The sequence below is a fragment of the Cebidichthys violaceus genome, unplaced genomic scaffold (assembly GCF_023349555.1).
Source record: "Cebidichthys violaceus isolate CVI_PGR_0920_01 unplaced genomic scaffold, fCebVio1.0.p SCAF_11, whole genome shotgun sequence".
Taxonomy (NCBI): Eukaryota; Metazoa; Chordata; class Actinopteri; order Perciformes; family Stichaeidae; genus Cebidichthys; species Cebidichthys violaceus.
Genome location: NW_027176274.1, coordinates 8,241,721 through 8,261,060, shown reverse-complemented (window position 1 = coordinate 8,261,060; position 19,340 = coordinate 8,241,721). Strand labels below are relative to the sequence as shown.

The following is a 19,340-nucleotide window of genomic DNA, read 5'->3' as shown; positions in this document are numbered from 1 at the left end:
CACATGTCGTCCGAGTTTCACCACCTTTGACTCATATGTACAGTATTTGTAATAAAATTGCAATGGAAATAGTTCAAAAAAGAGAAATGTTTATTAGTGTCTTAGCACAATGATTACAGAAACATAAAAACAATCATTAATTGAACACGTTTATTATAAAAAACATACATAAAGCTGTAATTCGTGATTATTCCAGTAAACCGATTGTTTATTGAAAAGGCAGGGTTAGCTAAAGGAAAGTTATCTCTGCACAACTATTACATGTCCATGTTGCACCAATCTTTCCTCCTCAGGATATCATATTAAGGAAACAAAAGTAGAACATGTATTGTGTATGTATATCATATGTATTGAGCCAGAATTTGAGGATCCAACATATCTGTAGTTAAAGATTTCCACCATATGGTCAGTATTTTTTTCATAAACACTGACCTGAGGCCTGCTTGGCCATCATGTCTATTATTTAGTGCAATAACTTAACATCAGAAAAAGAGGTGAGGCAGATTGACAGCAGGCTGAAAGTAAAGAAAAAGCTCAACTACTGATCTGTAAGTGTGTCGCTTTAACAACACTTATGGTTGCACTTGGTAGATCAGGTATTGTGGTGGTGCCATGTTTAGGTCTGTGAAAGAAGAAGAAAGCCTCCATTAAGGAGTTCAAGAAAAAGAGGCTCTACTGTAACTTTACTCTTACTCGTGGCTCTTTGCTTTTGGCACAACACAAAACAAATCTCTCATCAATTACCAAAACTACCCTAAGCTTGTCGACTCACTCCCCACCTGTGACCTGTACTATACAGACTAGCACTTGGTCATAAGCACTTTGGTCAGCTATCGATTAATAACAGCATAAAGACTGACTTCAGCATGAAGTGTACGAAACATATTTCAGGAAAAAGAAGAAAAGGAAGTGGTCCATGTTCCCTTGCCTTACAATATGATTTCTTGTTTCTTATAAATCTCCACCTGACATTTTTATTTAATAAACTTTCAAAAGATTACACCTATTTGAGGCTGAGAAGAAGTAGTGGTAGAAGTATTCTTCTGGAAATAGCTCCTGGCAACAGCTCTCAGACTGATTCCCTAACGTCTGTCCTTTTATTTCATTGCACAGTTCTGATACATTTGGCAAGTGTAACTGAAACACACTGCACAGGCATTCCCAATGTGCAACTATCATGCATTATTAGTGCAGGATTGTCCTCTATGACACGCTGACAGCTGTGCAACAAAGGAGGAAAAAGTATTGAACATTTGGGTCATCTGCAGTAGAACAGTAACATTAGCAAAATGCCATGTGAATGGGACTGTTAAAGACACTTGGAATTAAAAGGCATGGATCAACTAAATAACTCGGATGCTTTTTCTAAATAAATGTGTGTGTGTGTGTGTGTGTGTGTGTGTGTGTGTGTGTGTGTGTGTGTGTGTGTGTGTGTGTGTGTGTGTGTGTGTGTGTGTGTGTGTGAGTGAGTGAGAGAAAGGCAGAATCATTCAGCGTAACAAACAAAGTGAGGACAGTATTTTTTGGCTCCTATGGTCAATCTCCGTAAGGCTGCAGGTTGGCTGATGGTCCCACTCTGAACCATCTGATTGCTGTTGTTTTGGTGCAAGTGAGTGATTGGCTGGAAAGTGGCTCACATTTTGTTGAAACACTCCTTGGCGTTGGACCACACCTGGATTCCCTGAGACAGTTATGGAGTGACAAAGAACAAGAGTGCTTTTGAGAGAACGACAGATTGGGAGCAGAACTGCTGAAGAATCAACACGCCTGGCATTTTGATGTAGGAAAGTATACAAGTAAAAAAAAAAAACACATTGTGGTGAAGGAGCCCTTTACCTTCTTACACATGCTGATCTGCATGATGGCATAGCTAATCAGCGCTTCACGCAAATCTCTGTCCTTCTGTTCCTTAAAACGTTCAATGTCTTCCCAGGCTGTTCGCACAAACTCTCTGGAGACACAATCACAAAGACACAATGTTAATGTCAGTCATTCTGTGTGGGGAAATAAAAGTCATTGTAGAGGAAGAAGAACAAACAATGTGATGTTTTTTTGTTTTTAGTCATATTGCTTCTTAGTCGTACAGAATACCTGATTTTGACTCGTCTACCTGACCTAAGATCCTGACTTAAATCCACCATTTTGTGCTTAAAAAACAACAACTAATGAGGTATCCGGCTGTGAGGATTCATTTAAATTGAACTTCTATTTACAGTTTATCTATTTCAAATACTGTCTTCATATACTATAGTATATAATGGCTGTTCCTGTTTTTAATGTTTCAATGAATGTTCTTAACTGTTTTTAAATCTCCTTTTCTTTTGCCTTATGTTTTGATGCTTTTAATGTTTTTATGTGAAGCACTTTGAATTACCTTGTTGTTGAAATGTGCTATACAAATAAACTTGCCTTGCCTTGATCAAATTTATATTTTATTGATATTTTAGCCTTATATTTTAACTTTCTCATTCTTCGTCAATGACTTCCTTGTAATTGTTGTACATATTATGATGCTGAACTTGGAACTAGGTTCAAAACCCCGTACAAAAAACAGGCGCATGCATGTGATCGGACATATTCAGTTCACCAAAAACATGAACACGTTCAATAAAGCGCTCTTTTAGTGTGTTCATGCACAACACTGGGTGAAACTATTCACTATACAAATTAAGGGCAAATTGTGTGACTAAAAAATATAGATATAATTTATTTCCAGACAGAGGAACAGACAGAAGTGTGAGAGGAACCGACATCTAAGCTAAAGAATGGAACTCATTTAAAAGACTTTAAATGAGAGAGGAGTGATTCACTGCTGATGAGCTTACTGGCACTCGGTGTTCTTTTCCTTGAGCGTTTCCTCTCCCTCACGGATACTCTGCTCCAGGGCTGCCAACCTGCTCTCCCTCTGCTCCTGGCTCTCCTGTCCGAACAGTTTACTGGTCATCCCCTTCAGAGAAAAGACACGTACTGTCTGCACACACAGACACACAAACTCATTAGTTGACTCACTGATGTTTTCATCAAAACAGACCACAACAATAAAAAAAAATGTAAAAATGAATTCTGTTTATTTATATCACTTGTCATGCAAACATTTTGACTTGACACAGTCATTGTGTGTGTACATTCCCAGAATGTGTAGGAGAAAGTGAGACGATGAGAGTGTGTGTGAGTGCCTTACCCCAGTCGTCAGCTCTTCCTTCTGTTGTTTCTTATGGACGAGGTCCTGAGCGACCATCTCCAACTCATACTGGATCAGCTCATGTTTCCGACACACTGACCTGAATCCACAAACACACACTCAGAAATAATAATGTCTAGTCCTATTTTATTGATGCATTCTGATACTAATAGTCCAATAAACAGACAGATATGACGCTTCCACTACGACAAATGATAAAGACAGTTCTTGTTGATAACCACAGGTCTGCATTATATGCTCTGCTGAAAGATGGTTTACATATGCTATAAAGCATTTGCATTAGCGCTGTTGTATGTTACTTTGCTTTGAATAGAGCGATATAGAACGATGGCAACGTGAGGCAGAATCACAAAAAGTCAGTGTTGAACAGATATGGGTGACCGTAGCTAAGCGGAGAGCAGGGCCGCCTTTCAATCAGAGGGTCAGCGGTTCGATCCCCGGCTCCTGCTCCGCTAGTCTCATGTCAATGTGTCCTTGAGCAAGACACTTAACCCCAAAATTGCTCCCGTAGCTGCGTCTACGGTAGATAGATACTGAATTGTAAGTCGCTTTGGATAAAAGCGTCTGCTAAATGACCATAATGTAATGTAAATATTTCTAAAAATCTGCCTGATGATGATATACCAATTCAATGAGTCAAGAAAACTCCAGCAGGATTAATAAACTGATGTTTGATGCTTTAATATCAATTCACAAATGATATTTCTTCAAAACAAATGGTAATAAAGTTTAGCATTTGCTAAATTGACTTATCGCTTGGCCTCGTATAGATGCGTCTCTCTGTCTCTCAAACATACCTGACAGCATCAGCGTAGAAAAGGTATTCTTTCAGTTGGTCTGCATAATGCTCTTCTTCCTCCAGAATGTCATCTATTGATGCAGCATATCTGAACACATGTCGCATTCAAAAGTGAACCAATGCAAAAAATAAAGCCTTATGTTGGAGAATGTGTTGGAGTTAGTAGTGTATTGACTGGTGTACTGCTGCTTCAGTAAACACATTTAAGTGTAAGCTACAGTGTGAGTGTGTGAGAGGGTAACAGTAGCTGAAGGGTAACTTTAGTCCACTTACGTGTCCATGTGGTGGCCCGCACTCTGTAGTCCATCTCCCATCTCTTTTTCAATAGCACTCCACTCACTGGAGACACAACAATTTGGGTGTAATTCTGCAACTTTCAGTTCCGTCCATACAGCCTGAAGACTATTTCTTACAGGTGCTTTGTGCGCTAAAAATTTGCTCATGAACGTTTACAGCCTTACTTTATTTCCAAAATTCATCTTGAAGCTTCAAAAATACTTTCGCTAAGCATCTCAAACATACAATTTAATGTCAAAATAACACAGAAACCCAAAAGAAGTGATCTCCATGAACAAAGGAATTACCCTGCGACCCCCTTTAACACTGAAGACGTCAGTATGCATACTACATGTAGAAGAAGTTCAAATCCGTTTCCTTATGCCAAAAAAATGCAACGCCTTTAAAGGGGGAAAAATATTCAGAGTGATGTAAAATATGATTAGCCTTACATGTTTCTATCAGCAAAAGTGTAGCTCTGAGGTATCTGGACAGAATATATGCACTACGTGTCATTTAATGTTGTTGATGTTTTACTTTGAATAAATGTAGTACCCTCTTTTAGGCCCAAGCTATGACTTTTATTTATATATATATATATATATATATATATATATATATATATATATATATATATATATATATATGTGTGTGTGTGTTTCTCACCTGAAGACTCTGCCGTAGTTACCATGGACCTTGTAAACTCCATACAGCCTGTCTGCTACTTTCTAGAATAAAAAACAAAACAATCAAATCAATCATTATTACGTGGTCGGAAAAATAAAGAACACCAGTAGAGTAGTGCTCACAGAAAAAATGACAGAGTCAACAATCTAGCAAGCTAAAGTAATTTTTCTCAGAGGTTGGCAGAATAAGACATTAGTATGCAAAAAAAAGAAGCGTAAATCACTGGCCTCAGCAGACAGTTAAATATAGGTGTGAGTGTATGTGTGTGAGTGTGGGTTTGGCACATGCCAAAACTCACCGCCCGCACCCTCAGTAACTGAGAGATGACAGAGTCCAGTTCATCACTGTAGAGTTTCAGTGCTGTGAATCTTCTGGAGAACACAACACAGGGATCACAACTCAAACAGTGTTTAACTCAATCGAAGCATTTCTGTTGCTCTGTTGTGAAGCTTTTATCATGAGAAACTCTTATCATCTTACTTCTTACTACCTGTTTTGGCACTGGGATCCTTCATTTGGGTTAGGTTACAGCTCTTAAGAAAACTATTTCACGATGATTCAGTAATCTGACTAAATGTCCTGCTTTGTATAAATCCTGGTCCAATGTTTCAGAATGAAAAGTTCACTTTTTATCCGTCTGTTTTTCACCTACTTGTCAGGGTTCTTGACTCTGAACATGGCACTCAGAGACTTTAGTCTGGAGTCAACCTGGTGGCGAACAGAAGTATACACACGTTAACAGGGTTTTATTTTGCATATGGCATACAGGAGAATTCAAGAAGTTTGCCTACAATAAAACAAGTGACAGAAACACTGACATCCATGTCAAATGTGAAGGAGACAAAGTGCAACTAACTGCATACCTTGTCTTGGAAACCTGTCTCCAAAACTGCCTCCCTCCATCCTTTCTCCTGAGGACAGATGATTGACAGAATGACTGATACATGATAGACAGGATTATCAACCACGCTGTGTACAAATTGGGCTTTTAAGCTACAAGAAAACACCAAAAAGGGCTGTGCTGGATTGAGCGTGTTGCTACAGAATACAGGAAAAAGGTAAAATACAAATGCGAATGTTCAGTTAAAAAGGCGTGGCAAGAAGGACGCAAGGATTTTCAAACATGGCAAAAATGAACCAGGGCAGCAGTAATTTTACACTTCTATTCATTCATGTCTGCATATGTGTAGCAGAAGCAGTCAATGGGACACTATGTGGACCGTATTGAGTGAGGCTTAAGTGTTTACCTCGGTCAGAAAAAGGAAGAAAATTTTGTCATTGGAAAGGACAGGATGTGACGCAACACGAAGCAGGAAGTTTTCCAGGCCGACTCTCCGTCGCTCAACAAAGTCTGGGTCGAGGTTGTCAGCAGACATTTTGTGCCACACGAACTCTGCCTACAAGAGGGACAACAAAGAAATGTGAATATCACCTGAAAAGATAAGGGGCGTGTCTACTACCAGGAAAAAAACAGAGCAAACTGAGTAAATCTTATTAACCAACTACATATGAAGTTTTATCACAAATCGTCCTTAGTTACACCCAGCAAATGAATTATTTGTAATTATTTTTTCCACCTACAGTATGCGTTACTCACCCTTTTCTCTGGTAGTGGAGGGATGATGATGTAGGGGTAGGTGACCAGGAGGTATGTTCTGAGCAACTCAAACTCACTGTAGCGTCTCCACAAAGTGTCAGGTGTGGCGGGAGTTCCCCCCTCTGGAAGTGCTTCAGCTGGCCTGTAGACAGAGGAATGGGAATATAACAGTGTTGTTATCATGTGTCACCATAGAAATGGCAGGATATCTGAGCTACTGTTCTTGTTTCAAAGCTATTTGAAATGCAGAATGAGCAACATTTCGCATCAAGCTTTTACTTTGCTTGTTTTCTGAGTAGGGAAAGGGAAAAAAAAAACCTTGTCATAGACATTGTGATTACCTTTTAAAAGATTATGCACCAATGGACAAAAACTACTACGCTTGAATCAAGAGAACTCTCTAAAAGTAATTAAAAAACGATCATATAATAAGATACCCAGAGATTCACAGCCCTGTTTGAAGATGCCAAACTACATCCCTGGGAGGAAGTATTTAACTTAATTACACTATGGACACTATGAAATAACATCGTCCAATAGAAAACAAATGTCCTGTGTGCTTTTACTATTGATGAAGTGTAGCAGAAAGTGGTCCCGCTCCACTCTTCTTGTTGTCACAGCGGTTTGTTTCCGCATCACCATTAAGATGTTTGCATATGCTGTAACACTAATGGCAGCAGAAAAAGACTACGGTGACCTACCGTGTCTCTATGAGGTAGACTGTGTAGGTTTCCTGCATGTTAACCGTGTTCTTCCCTGTTCTCTTCTCTGCCTCGGTCACATTTATCTCCATTTTTCTCAACAGAGTTGTCCCTCTTTCCACCATCTATACAGACATGAAGACAGAATAGTGAGTGGGCATGACAAGTCAAAAAAGTAAAACATGAAAAGGTGTGCGACTGATATATGAGGGAGCATCAGAAAAAGTAATAGCAGGTGAACAGACAGGTTTGTGCAGAGTACGCTTAGGGACTACAAAAAAGACAAAGGTAGACTGACAACTATGCAAACAGATGACGTGCTGTTATGCAATGTTAATACAACTTTCTGCAACATTATCACGCTTCTTCGTAAAGGGTATGACCGGCGTGTGCAGGTCACAAGACAAGGCAATGCTACCACCATTAAGTACTAAAACACGTTGCTTATGTATCCGGAAATGAAATGAAACCACGGTAAATAAGACTGGACTTGCAGGACACAAATAGGTCTCTGGGTAATTTAAAGTCAACTCAAGTCTTTAGCGTTCAAACGTGCTAGCAAGCGAGCTAACAGCAGGAGTAAAGTTTACAAAGTAACATTAGCTTAGAACTACTGCTAGCAAACGCAACTTGAGCTCACTTTGTAACTTTATGGATACTTTGCACAGCTAGCAAGTTAGCTAAGTTTAGCTTTGAAGGTGAATGGAAAAGTCTTCATGTCACTCACGTTAACTCCACCTAACGTAGCTAACATTACGTTCGGCCTGTTTGGGAAAGTGTTGACTAGTGAAAAACAGGCTTTTTACCTAAAAAAAAACGTTTGTCAGAGAGAATATCTTAAAGTACGACCGTGTTTATAAGGTTGTTCTCGGATTCTGTTGAGGTGATGTCGGTGTTACCGATCACAGCTACTTCTTCGATACTTCCAGAGTCTGCCATCATCATCTGGCCGCCGAGGTGCTGCTGTTGTCAGCTGAGCTGGCAGCGTAGTGTTTCCTCTGCTTTACGCATGCGCGTTTCAGACTTCACTATACTTTTTGATACAACTAAATGAATGGTAGTAAATGATTATTAACGACCATTAGATCATACATGGCTCATACAAAATGAATAATAGTAATAAAACAAAATAGGATAATAATACTACTAGAATACATATCCACAATAACAATATAATATCATAACCATCTCTGGCAATAGTGTTATTATATAAGACTATATGATTCACTGTAAAACGCAACAATGCAGTTAGAGGAAATAACAAGATTATGCATTGTACTGAAATTGCTCCAACATTGCAAGTGACCATATAAAGTGGTTACGTTTCAATTCAGAACAACAAAAAGGCAATTCCCATGTGTTAATATGCAGGTATTAGCCTACAAAATGCTTGCGATTCGCTCCCATGATTGTTGTTCAAAATGCTGCACATTTGAAGCAGATCAATTGATGGTCTCTGGAGTTTCCATGCAGCTGTGCTGAATTGGTGAACCCAATACCCTCCTTTGGATTTTTTTTTTCTTTGCATCTTCCTTTAATGCATTGCTTTGGCAAGGCTGACATCTACTGGTGGTGTTTATTTCCATTTTGCTCTTAGAGCCTGTGATTTTGTTCATATTGTTTGATTTCTTATTTTTGGCAACTTTGGAAAAGTAATGACTTTGTATTTGTGAAATGCCCCCTTTTGACTGAATTGATTCAGTTTGCAGAATATGTGTAAATTAACTGCTTTCCCCACTGAAGGATTATCAAGTAATTACAATGGGAAATACTATGTGTGTAGACAGCTACCCATCCCAATCAGTGAACTTAAATTAATGCTTAAATATGTTGTCTGACTGGTTTTGTAATATCAAAAGGTATTGGATATTACACCATACATTCAAGAAATAAAACAAATTCAACATTTTCTGACTTTTTTTAATCATTGCTCTCATGTTTAAAAACAAATTACTGAAAAGGGTGTCATAAGTGATGAAACTTCATTGATATCATTTGGTCCCTCTCTCTTATTGGTTGATGGTTGTGGGCCCAGATGTGAATGAGAGGGATGCGGTATGCCTCAGGCCAGTAAACAGCACAGAAACACGGCCTTCTAGGTCCTGTGGTCACGCTGTTGTGCAGCGTTTAATGTTTAAAAAGAAGGGTGGAGCAGCATTTGTAAGGAAGCATTTTATATAAATGCCACTGGGCATAGAGTTGGGGTGTTGTGGGATGTGGATGAAAAATAGATACAAAGAAATGCATAACAGAAGAAACGAGGTATGAAGGTGACACTATTCAACACAATGATTTCCTTTAAAGTCATCAATGACACGGATGCATCAGGTATGGGCGGATGGATGTAGTGATGGTTGGATGCAGTTTCAGGCTACAGCATGTCAGGAAACACAAAGCTCTTTTCTGTGACCAGCCGTAGTCACAGCAACAGCATAGTTACCATTCTTTCCTGCCACTGACCTCAAGCCAGCCACCACCACTTCCTGTCCACACACACGGGCACGCAGACACACACACACCTCTAGCTCTCTTTGGCTGACTATAATCGGCCATTTGACAACTTTTTAGAACCCACTGACCACGTTCTTGAATACTAAGCTACAATAAGCTATGTGCAGTGTGTGCGTGTGTGTGTGTGTGTGTGTGTGTGTGTGTGTGTGTGTGTGTGTGTGTGTGTGTTTCTTCCTGTCTTCTCTATTTTTGGAGGGTCTGTCCTAAAGCTGCTGAGTGACTGTAATTCAGATGGGTATGTGTGTATTATACACTGAGTCATGATATTCATGTCAAACTGCCTGGAGACAAACAAGAATACAAATGTTTGTTGATAATACTGATCAACTGGATATTCTACATGTCAAATGGCAATTTGAAAAATAGTAAATAAATTGCTATTACAAATGATTTTCAAACATGACTGTGCATTGTTTGTTTTTTGTGTATGTTGATGAGAAGAATTCCTCAGTTCACTGGTTTATTTGACTATTATCTGTTACTGAAATGAATCACTTCTTTGCTTTGTACATTTAATGGTTAGAAAAAATGATTCAGCCTTCACTTAAAGTTTGATTACTGTTGAACAGCAGAGGGCAGCAAAAATCCAAGAATGTTGATGAACAACAACTTGTGGCGCATCAGTATGACAATCGGAATCAGTAGGCACAGTATTACACAATGAAGTTGGGCATTCGGTAATATTAGTTCAATATAAGTACAATAGGTCTCTTTGACAGCAGACATTTTGACTTGTCATAACAGACAACGCATTGGTGTTACTAATATCATTCACAATGGCTCTGCTCTGTTGTCCCAGTAAGCCCTGGCAGTGTGATGCTAAGCCAACATTTATAATACCAGGGCCCTGAATGTCAAAATGTCTTCCATGAAGAAGTCCGATTTGTTATAATATATTATTATGTGCTTGACATAATTCAACAATAGGAGCCACTGTAATAGGTTGTCAACAATGGCAGTACTAAAATTCATGTTTAACATGACAATTACTGCATACAATAACATTACTGTGTATGAATATGAATATAGTGTTTACATATATTCTACATATGCATCTCATGGCTGGGTTCACTGTCAATTTGCCATTCCAGAGTGATGGACATTGCAGAATTGCAGTGAGTATTACTGAGTATAACTACCATTTACAAGTAATTGTACTATTTTTGGTGTGTGTATTTGTTTGCTCCAAGTCAATTTTAGATTTTATTATTTTCTTTTTTCTTTCGAAAAAAATATTTGGGGTTTTCAGGGGCCAATATCAAAACTAGACAACCTTATTCACAACTTATCCTCCTCCTGCAAGTAATCTGTACTGTTTTTGTATTCAGTTTTTTTAGATCTGAATGTTTTGTAGCATTAGAAATGTATTCATCATTGCTTTATATACATTTATGTGTGTTTCTTTATGGCTTATAGGTTTTAGACAGTTGCACTTTACTTGCGTGTTTATGTGTGCGCGTGTGTGCATGCTGTATACAAGGCTGGTCACGAAGGTCATAAAGAGGAAGTCCTTGCGGTGAGTAGAAAGGAACACATGTTTTGCTTGATGTCATAGTCTGCATCCTTCAATTTCCTCTCCTTCATCCATCTATTCTTGCCTTTGACCGTGGTGGAAAACTCATGCAGTGTGTCCAGTGGGCCTTAGTTTGTGTGGGTGAGCCTGTATAGTATATGCACATGTATTGTGAAGCCTCGTTGGTACAGTAAGATGTTGTTTATAGTAATCTTTACCCAGGCTTGCTGTAGACCTTTTGCAAATGGGATTACCTTCAAATTACAAAAAGATTATTATTTTTTAAAATGTTTTTATTATGTAAATTACCCTTAAGAATCTTAATTTAGCCTTACTTGTCTCATTTAATGCCTCATTCTAACAGATCTAACCAGATCAATTAATACAATTATATTTGAAATTATTATAGCTTTTCATATTTCTACCCTTATAGCAGCATTGCACATTTATGATATGCAAATTGTAAATATGTAAAGTCAACAGCTCATAGTTACCAATTTAAACTGAGACATCAGAGGGCAGATCATCTTTTTCCAGGATCGACTTCTGTTTAAATAATTCTAATATTTATTTTCGCTTTGAAAACAATTTTCTTCACTTGTGTCTCTTCTTTCCCATTTTTCCTACAAATTTAAAAGATTTCCTCCTGTTTCCTTTCCCATCCATCACCAGCGTGTTGACAAATTAAGACGTGTAAGTCTCACAGAACGCTTCTCTGCTTGACTGACGCTGCTTTCCAACAAGCTTACACGTGCACACTTGCATGTGTACGCGTTTATTATATATGGGCACTTAGTCTCACACACACACATGCAAACACACATGCAGAGTGTGAGCAATGCAGTATAATAAGCAGCGTGGCAGAGATGTGGTCAGCTTTGCCCCATGTGCAATCGTTGAGAAGCCACATGAAGGCTTCTGGGTATTAAAGGACAAGCCTTGGTTGGCTGGGAGGGAATCTGTCATGCAACAAGAAAACTGTGTTTTTCACCCTTTTCTCCCTCTTTCATTTCTTCTCGATCCCATTTTTTTTCTTCTTTTTTACCCCTCTTCCCAAGTTCTGTCTTTCACCAAATTCTCTGTCTCTACCCACTTTTTTTCTCCTTCTTCATTTCTTTCATTCTGTGGCATATTAGACTCAGTTGTAATACTCTCCAGCTTAAAATGCTTAGACCACTGGAATGTCCCGTCAAAGAGGTGGGCGGGCCCGGGGGGCGGGACAGACCAACATGACCAATTAAGGAGGAGATTGAGGTAAGACGGACAGCTTCTAAATGGTGTAATAACAACCTACTAAAATGTAATTACAATGCAATAGCAATAGACACTTCTAATGACAGGATGTATATGCCAATGTGATTTCCTAACTATGGCCTTGGCATAATGGGCGACTGTTAACATGGCGTGGAGATTATAGAGAGGTGTCTGAATGCAGAATTGCAACCACAAGGACTTGTAACAGTGGAATGGTCACTCAGAAGTCCTGCCAAGTATATTGATCACAAAAGGTAGCTTAGCGAGTTTGAGAGAGAGCCTAAAAGTGAAAGATAGTGTGAGCTTGAGTGAGTGATTTAATTGAGTAGTTTATTCACTTAGCCAACTATCCAGTTGTCCATTCACCTGTCCATCCATTTAATCCTTTTTATTTGTCTATCAAGATTCTATCTACTATTAATTCAGGTTATTCCTCTGTTGGTTCAACTTCAACCCTCACAAAGCGCTCATGACTCATGACATCCACTGTCCATCTGTCTTTCAGTCTGTCCGTATGTGATGCATCCGTCTGTCCGTCCATCCATCCATATATCCATCCATCCATCTGTCTATCCATCCATCCATCCATCCATCCATCCATCCATCTCTAACAAGAGGAGTGGATGGTGGCGTCCATTATTACAGAGCATCCCAGAATAGAGTCTCGTTTTATTACAAGTCCCTCTGGTCGCCGTGGCTACCCAAATTACAGGCAAGGCTTCTCACACATAAAAAAGGTTGCGCTGCCGAAAACCAGCCACCTCAATAAAGGATGGATTAGAAAATCCTTTGCTTTTTTCCTTTCCTTCCCTTTTTGAAAGGTTTTCTGCACAATTTTTTTCCCTCTGGTGTTTTGTTTTATGTTGGGGTGCAGCGGTCTTCTTCAGTGGTTTTGCTCCCCGACCCTGCGGCGGGAAAATACGCTCACTTGTGGGTTTCTGGGAAGGCAGCGGTGGACAAAACATCTGCTGGGAGCAAGATGTATGCGAGTGTGTGTGTGTGTGTATGTGTGTGTTTGTGTGAGTATGTGCATATAGGGACACTGCCCTGGCATCCATGTTTAAGTTTAAAGATCTGTTTGAGTGATAGCAAAAAAGTAGGAGTTAGTGTGAAAAATATTCAATACAAGCATTGTTTTTGTTTTTTTCTAACCCATCTACCCAACATAACAAAATTGTATGATAAGTGTTTACATCACTCCTGTGAATGTGGAAAATGGGACAACTTTATCTGTTTAGAAAGCTTTCACATCTAAATGGCATGTAATCAGTGAAGTTATTTTTCAGGAGCACTGAAATTTTGTTTTGGTTAGGTGTGATAGGATATTATACATTGAAGCAAAAGCTGTGATTTCAACCTAATTCATCACACATTCATTTTACTTGCCCTTCAAGACATATTTGAATCTTTGACTTTATTAATATGATATTACTGAGTTGCTCCAAAACAGGAACAAAGAACTCAATGTGTCTGTTACATATCTGTTAATACAAATGTTTACAGGTTTGGGACACAAAGCATCTATTTGTTAAAAAAAAGGAACTTCAGACTCAACTGTGTGCTGACAAGAGTGAAGAATTCAGTGTGCCATGTGGATGAGTTGTTCGGTTACCTTTTCCTGTTCATCAAACTTTAAGTACATACCTCTGTGTGAAAATGTCATAAAAAATTAAAAATAAATAATTTGAGGTTTAACTTGTTTGAAGCACATTTGCACCTTTATGTTAAATCAAACAGTTTCCAAGTCCTCGTCTTACCAGATGTATTTTTTTTTCCTTCCAACTTCCCTTCCCTGCAAGCGACCTTAAATTAAGGTAATTCATATCCACGTTCCCAGACTAGTGTAAATATTTACTAATGCATAAAATAAAACAGCTTTAACTGTTATACATTTGAAAATGGTGCAGTATTCCATTTAGCTTTTGTTCTGTTTGACTTGATTGTTAGTCTACTTCTATCTGGAGATCTGTTTCTTCCAATATCAAGCAGGGTTTGTCATAGCCTGAGTCATCTTCCACTGAAGTGATTCAGAAGCAGTGTTTCTTTGATTGAAAATGTTACCAGCTGACGGTTTACCAAAAAATGTCTGACGACAAACTAAAGCCTGAACAACTGAGAAATTGTGGAGTGAGTGGAGTAGTTATGTGTGTTGTACAGTAACACAGCACCAGGTGTTACATACAATGATGCAGTCATCTTTATGGTAATGCGTTGTGGTCATATCTTGGTAGAGACAGATTACAGAGATTCAAAGGAAGAAGTTAGAGCTGGAGACTGGAACTTTTTGATGTATAGAGAAAAGATGAGGGGTTGGGGAGATCTATCACCAAGAAAAAAAGGATGTTTACAGAAGTTTCCTTCACATCCTTTAAAACCAAAAGGAGAAATATAGCCTGGGATGCAGTCTCATTAAACAATATGAAGGCTCTTTATCATGTGGCAACCCACCGGAAGTAGGGCTGCGACCCATCGTGGGTTCCGTCCCATCGTTTAAGAAGCCTGGCTTTTACGGGAAGTGTGAATGCGGTTTGTGATGAAAGGATGGGATGAGGTGTGTGTGTGTATGTCTGTTTGTGTGTGTGTCTGCAGTACACGCTATTATTATGTTGCTGCGGTTGTAATGATGTAAGATGCTCGCAAGGGCGTAAACAAGAGCAGCACGCTATCTACAAACAACATATGAAAACATCATGTTTCTGCGGGTCTCAAATAGATGAGGACAAAATGTTGATTTCAGATTTGTACCAGAAAAAGTAGGGATATCTTTTACTTTCAGGATTGTAGGTATTTAGGGGAAGTTGTTTTAAACCAAGTGTAATTTTTTTTTTGTCAGATACCTCTATCTATGCTGTAGACATTTAATTGAACACTTCAGGAACCATTCGCTGTACAATAAATACAATTTTTGAGCTATTTCCAAGTTGAGACTTTTGAAACATTCCAAACAAACACGGCAGCCGGTTTGTTACCTCGATAGGAAATAGAGGTAACGATCGCTTTTATTGGATGGAATAGTTCTCCATCTTTGAGAATTCTGAAAATTGCTTCAGAACAGCTGTAAGTGTTTGTAATTAGACAATCAATTGGATGCTTAGATTGACGGGTTATTATCTTTCTTTGAAACTGATGGCTTCTACTGTGCATGACTTGAATGTAATGCTACAACTTGAGAGACACAGACTGGGGTTAGGCACAACCTGGCATCTATCAGTGTAATACAGACACATTCAATCTCACACCTTCAGGGAATACATGATTTACAGTTGAAGGTCCCTTATTTTTTATTTTCCTTTTTAATGTGTCTATAGATGGGCTGCTAATATGTTGAATGCATTCCTATCTCAACACGTTTTCAAATACCCTGCATTCTTGTTCTTCACTTTGATTGCAACATTTCTCTTTTTATGGCACATTACTTCCGCCGACTGTTGATGTTTGGAATTGCAGAAAACAGAGGGGCAGTAGACAGCTGTAAGGGAGACATTGGTGGTCTCTCAGTAAATTGGTTCACAACTTTGATCCAGACTGGAATATCTCTATAACTATTGGATGGATTGCCATGACATTTTATAGAAACATTCATGGTCTCCAGGAGATAAAGCCTACTGACGACTCTGATGGTCCTCTGACTTTTCATCTAGCACCACCATGAGGTTCATATTTTCATGTCTTAGTAGATCTTGTAAACTGACGTCAAAATTAGAAGGATTGGTACAACGCTTGAACAGACATTCATGGTTCACAAACAATGTTTCCCAATGTCTTTGGAGATCTTGACTTTTCCTGTATAGCATGAGGTTGACATTTGTGGTTTTGAGTGAAAGGTCTGAGCTACTACTTTATTACAGGATGAATTGCCATGCAATGCGCCACAGACATTCATATTGGGCTTAGGATGAACTGTAATAACTTTGGTGATCCCCGACTTTTCATCAAACATCTATCATCAGATATAAAGTTTATTTTTTCCAATAGTTTGGTTAATGACCAAATACCAGAGTGCCAGCTCAATATCCTGATGGAGCTTGCTCCGATGATGAAGACTGGGGGATGCGGTTGAAAGCTCAGAACAAAGCTAGTAAGCTAAACTTTTAGTTAGGATTGTGCATGCTGTTCCCAATGTCAAGAATGAGCTTTCATGCGCAAGCTATCAAACCATTTATCATTATTTCATTTCAGGTATAGTATGCTTGAAAACAGAGCCAAAACAGAACAAAAACACAAAAATGTGTCTCTGAATACTTACACACCTCCTTCACTATATTTATAGTATGTCTCAACAAATTATTCACAATTCACAATCAATTCACAACTAAATATTTTAATCCTCTCTGGCAGATTGATCACATACAGTAAATCCATTTATGTTGAACAAAAATCCCCAAATGTACCCTTTCTGTTAAAAATGAAACACTGACGCTCGTTCTCCTTCTCTGTTATTGCCTTATCCACCCCCACCCCCCTCCACCCTTCTGCCTTGTCAATCAGTAGAAGGAGGAAAAAGTCATTAAATCTCTCTGTTGGCCATATATGTAATTACAGTCTGCCTGTATGTTGCTAAATACGCCCCGGCGCTAGTCTGGTCTCCCTGGTCATGTTTTTTCCTCCCACCGGTTGTGTTTAAAGCCCTTATAATTGGCAGAGGCAGCGTGTCAGGATTAGAAGCTACTGATTTGAAACCCCGACCCCTTTTCCCCTCGCCTGTCTTCCCCCCTCCTCAGACAACCACAACCGTAAACCCCAAACTCCTTCTTCCTCATCATCCTTGCATCAAGTGTTGGGATGAAAGAGGGAATATCATTCAATTCTAATGAATGCCGAATTATAGTCTTATATGTACAAATAGTTTGCTACTGAGTAAAGGTGTTACTGAGAGATCAGTCTCAATGAGCTTAACTGTTTCTTATTGACACATTTTTACTATTTTCCTTCAATTTTAGCGTCTACTCTATTTTGACTTTTTGTGACTCATCATCACAAAATTGTCAGCATTTGTCAATTAAAATTACTTTCCTGTTTAATTGATAAAATACTACCCCCACTGTGGTATGACCTAACTTGCCTCCAACTTTCCATGTTTTTTCTACCAACTGTTAGCGAAATGACATGTATCTGGACATCCATAGACCCATGCATCCTTCCACATGTAGCATTACATTATATTTGAAGCCTATCATGAATAATTGTTAGCCTTGTTAAGGGGTTTTCACAAGTGTTAATTAAGTTAGTGTATATTTGACTGGTGCCTGCAGGACGCCTGTGGTCAGTTGCCTACCTCTCTCATCTCACACTACAGTCCTCTTATTCAGAACACCACTTTCCAAGTAGGCAGATTTAGCTACAGTTTTTTTTTTTCTTCATCTTTTAGAGATACCAAACTCATCGGTCAATATTTACATCCTGAACAGTACAGTGCAGTGAAATGATTTGATTTAAAAACTTTGAATGTGTTTGGTTGTAGCATAAACCTGCTGTGTTTTTTACAGGGCTACAGGGTTACCCCTGTCTCACTGGCAGTAGTAAAACCCTTGTGGGTTTAGACAAATGAAGGTTGTTTGGGCCATCAAAGCATTTAAAGTTGAAATGATGGAGCTGATGGTCAGTGATGTCAGCAAAGATGTTGACTTTGTCTGAGTCAGAGCAGTTTCTGGTCAGTAGAGCCCCTAATTTCTCGGTCTGTCCGTCTCTGTCTTCCTGTTTCTGTCTCTGTTTTAACTTCGCTCTCACTCTCACATCATCTCACTCTGCTCTCTCTCACACATCTAAAAACTGCTGCCCTCTCATCCAGGTCAGTGTGCTGACCTGAACCAATGTATTCACGAATCTTAAGTGAAGCTTAAACATGCATTATCGATCTATGCAGTAAATTATATGCATTATATGCATGTTATTGCGTGATTTGTGCCTTATGACTGATTTACAACTTTGGAAAGTAAGTAGTAATGACTTAATTAAAAACATGACAAAAGGAATATAAATTGTTATTTTTGCAAGCTACATCAGGAGGATGTTTATTTTTGAATTGAAACTGGGAAACGTTCAAAGTTCATGTTACTGACCATGCACTATGGCTTTTCGGTTTGCTGCAATGGCTATGCTAATTTATTTCTCCCTTTTTGGCCACTGGCGTGTTTGACTGCACCCATTATACTGCTGTGACTGTACTTTGTCTGATCAGACAAAAATTGGACCAAAAGTATGGTTCCCAAAGGTTCTTAGAACTATGCTATATTTATGCTGCAATAAACTCAGTTTTTTTTTCTATATAAAGTAACATTGAAACACAAGAAAATCTATCTTTTCCAGGTGGCAGCCTGATACAAATCTCATATGATATAAATGTGTTAATTAATTCCAAGGTGGATATTTTGTTCATTGACAACGTAATCTTAATGCTGTGCTGCTTGATGAAAATGGAGTGCAGATGTTGCTGCGGAATGGAGGCTGGTTGAGGTATAATTATGGTAAGGTAAAATGAGGCTGTTGATGGTGAATGAAGTCAAATGAAGACGTTGTTGGCTGGGGTGTTATTTTCAGATAGGCCTCTGTATGTGTGCGACACAGGCATGTTGTACTCATAGTGTATGAACTCCACACCGACATACAACACACATTTCACACAATTATTAAAGCCCATGGGAATAGGGAAATCTGAGAATAACACTGTCTTCTGTATTCTACAGATACACATGAATAAATGAGGGAAATACATCAGAAGCTTTCAGCACCTTTACACACACACACACACACACACACACACACACACACACTTGGAAATACACACACAGGTCATGTATGTT

The 19,340-nt window shown here is 38.8% G+C and overlaps 1 protein-coding gene across 1 annotated transcript; it reads right to left on the bottom strand.

Annotated features, from left to right (window-relative positions):
* Nucleotides 1-72: 72 nt before the first annotated feature.
* LOC137866819 (sorting nexin-4-like) lies at nt 73-8,235 on the bottom strand. The gene is made up of 14 exons (XM_068702976.1): nt 8,112-8,235; nt 7,263-7,387; nt 6,562-6,703; nt 6,212-6,361; nt 5,828-5,875; nt 5,617-5,672; nt 5,263-5,335; nt 4,944-5,005; nt 4,275-4,340; nt 4,000-4,089; nt 3,182-3,281; nt 2,826-2,971; nt 1,837-1,951; nt 73-1,681 (listed from the first exon to the last, which is right to left on the bottom strand). Exons 1-14 carry the CDS (start codon nt 8,205-8,207, stop codon nt 1,634-1,636), a joined length of 1,317 nt encoding a protein of 438 aa, XP_068559077.1. The 5' UTR covers nt 8,208-8,235; the 3' UTR covers nt 73-1,633.
* Nucleotides 8,236-19,340: the final 11,105 nt, after the last annotated feature.

Excerpts from the sequence above, each read along its gene's own strand:
- LOC137866819 (XM_068702976.1), bottom strand. The coding sequence starts at position 8,207 with ATGATGATGGCAGACTCTGGAAGTATCGAAGAAGTAGCTGTGATCGGT. Across the intron at positions 5,006-5,262 it reads AGTTACTGAGGGTGCGGGCG|AAAGTAGCAGACAGGCTGTA; the intron begins GTGAGTTTTGGC and ends TTTTTATTCTAG. Across the intron at positions 4,090-4,274 it reads GCGGGCCACCACATGGACAC|ATATGCTGCATCAATAGATG; the intron begins GTAAGTGGACTA and ends ACATGTGTTCAG.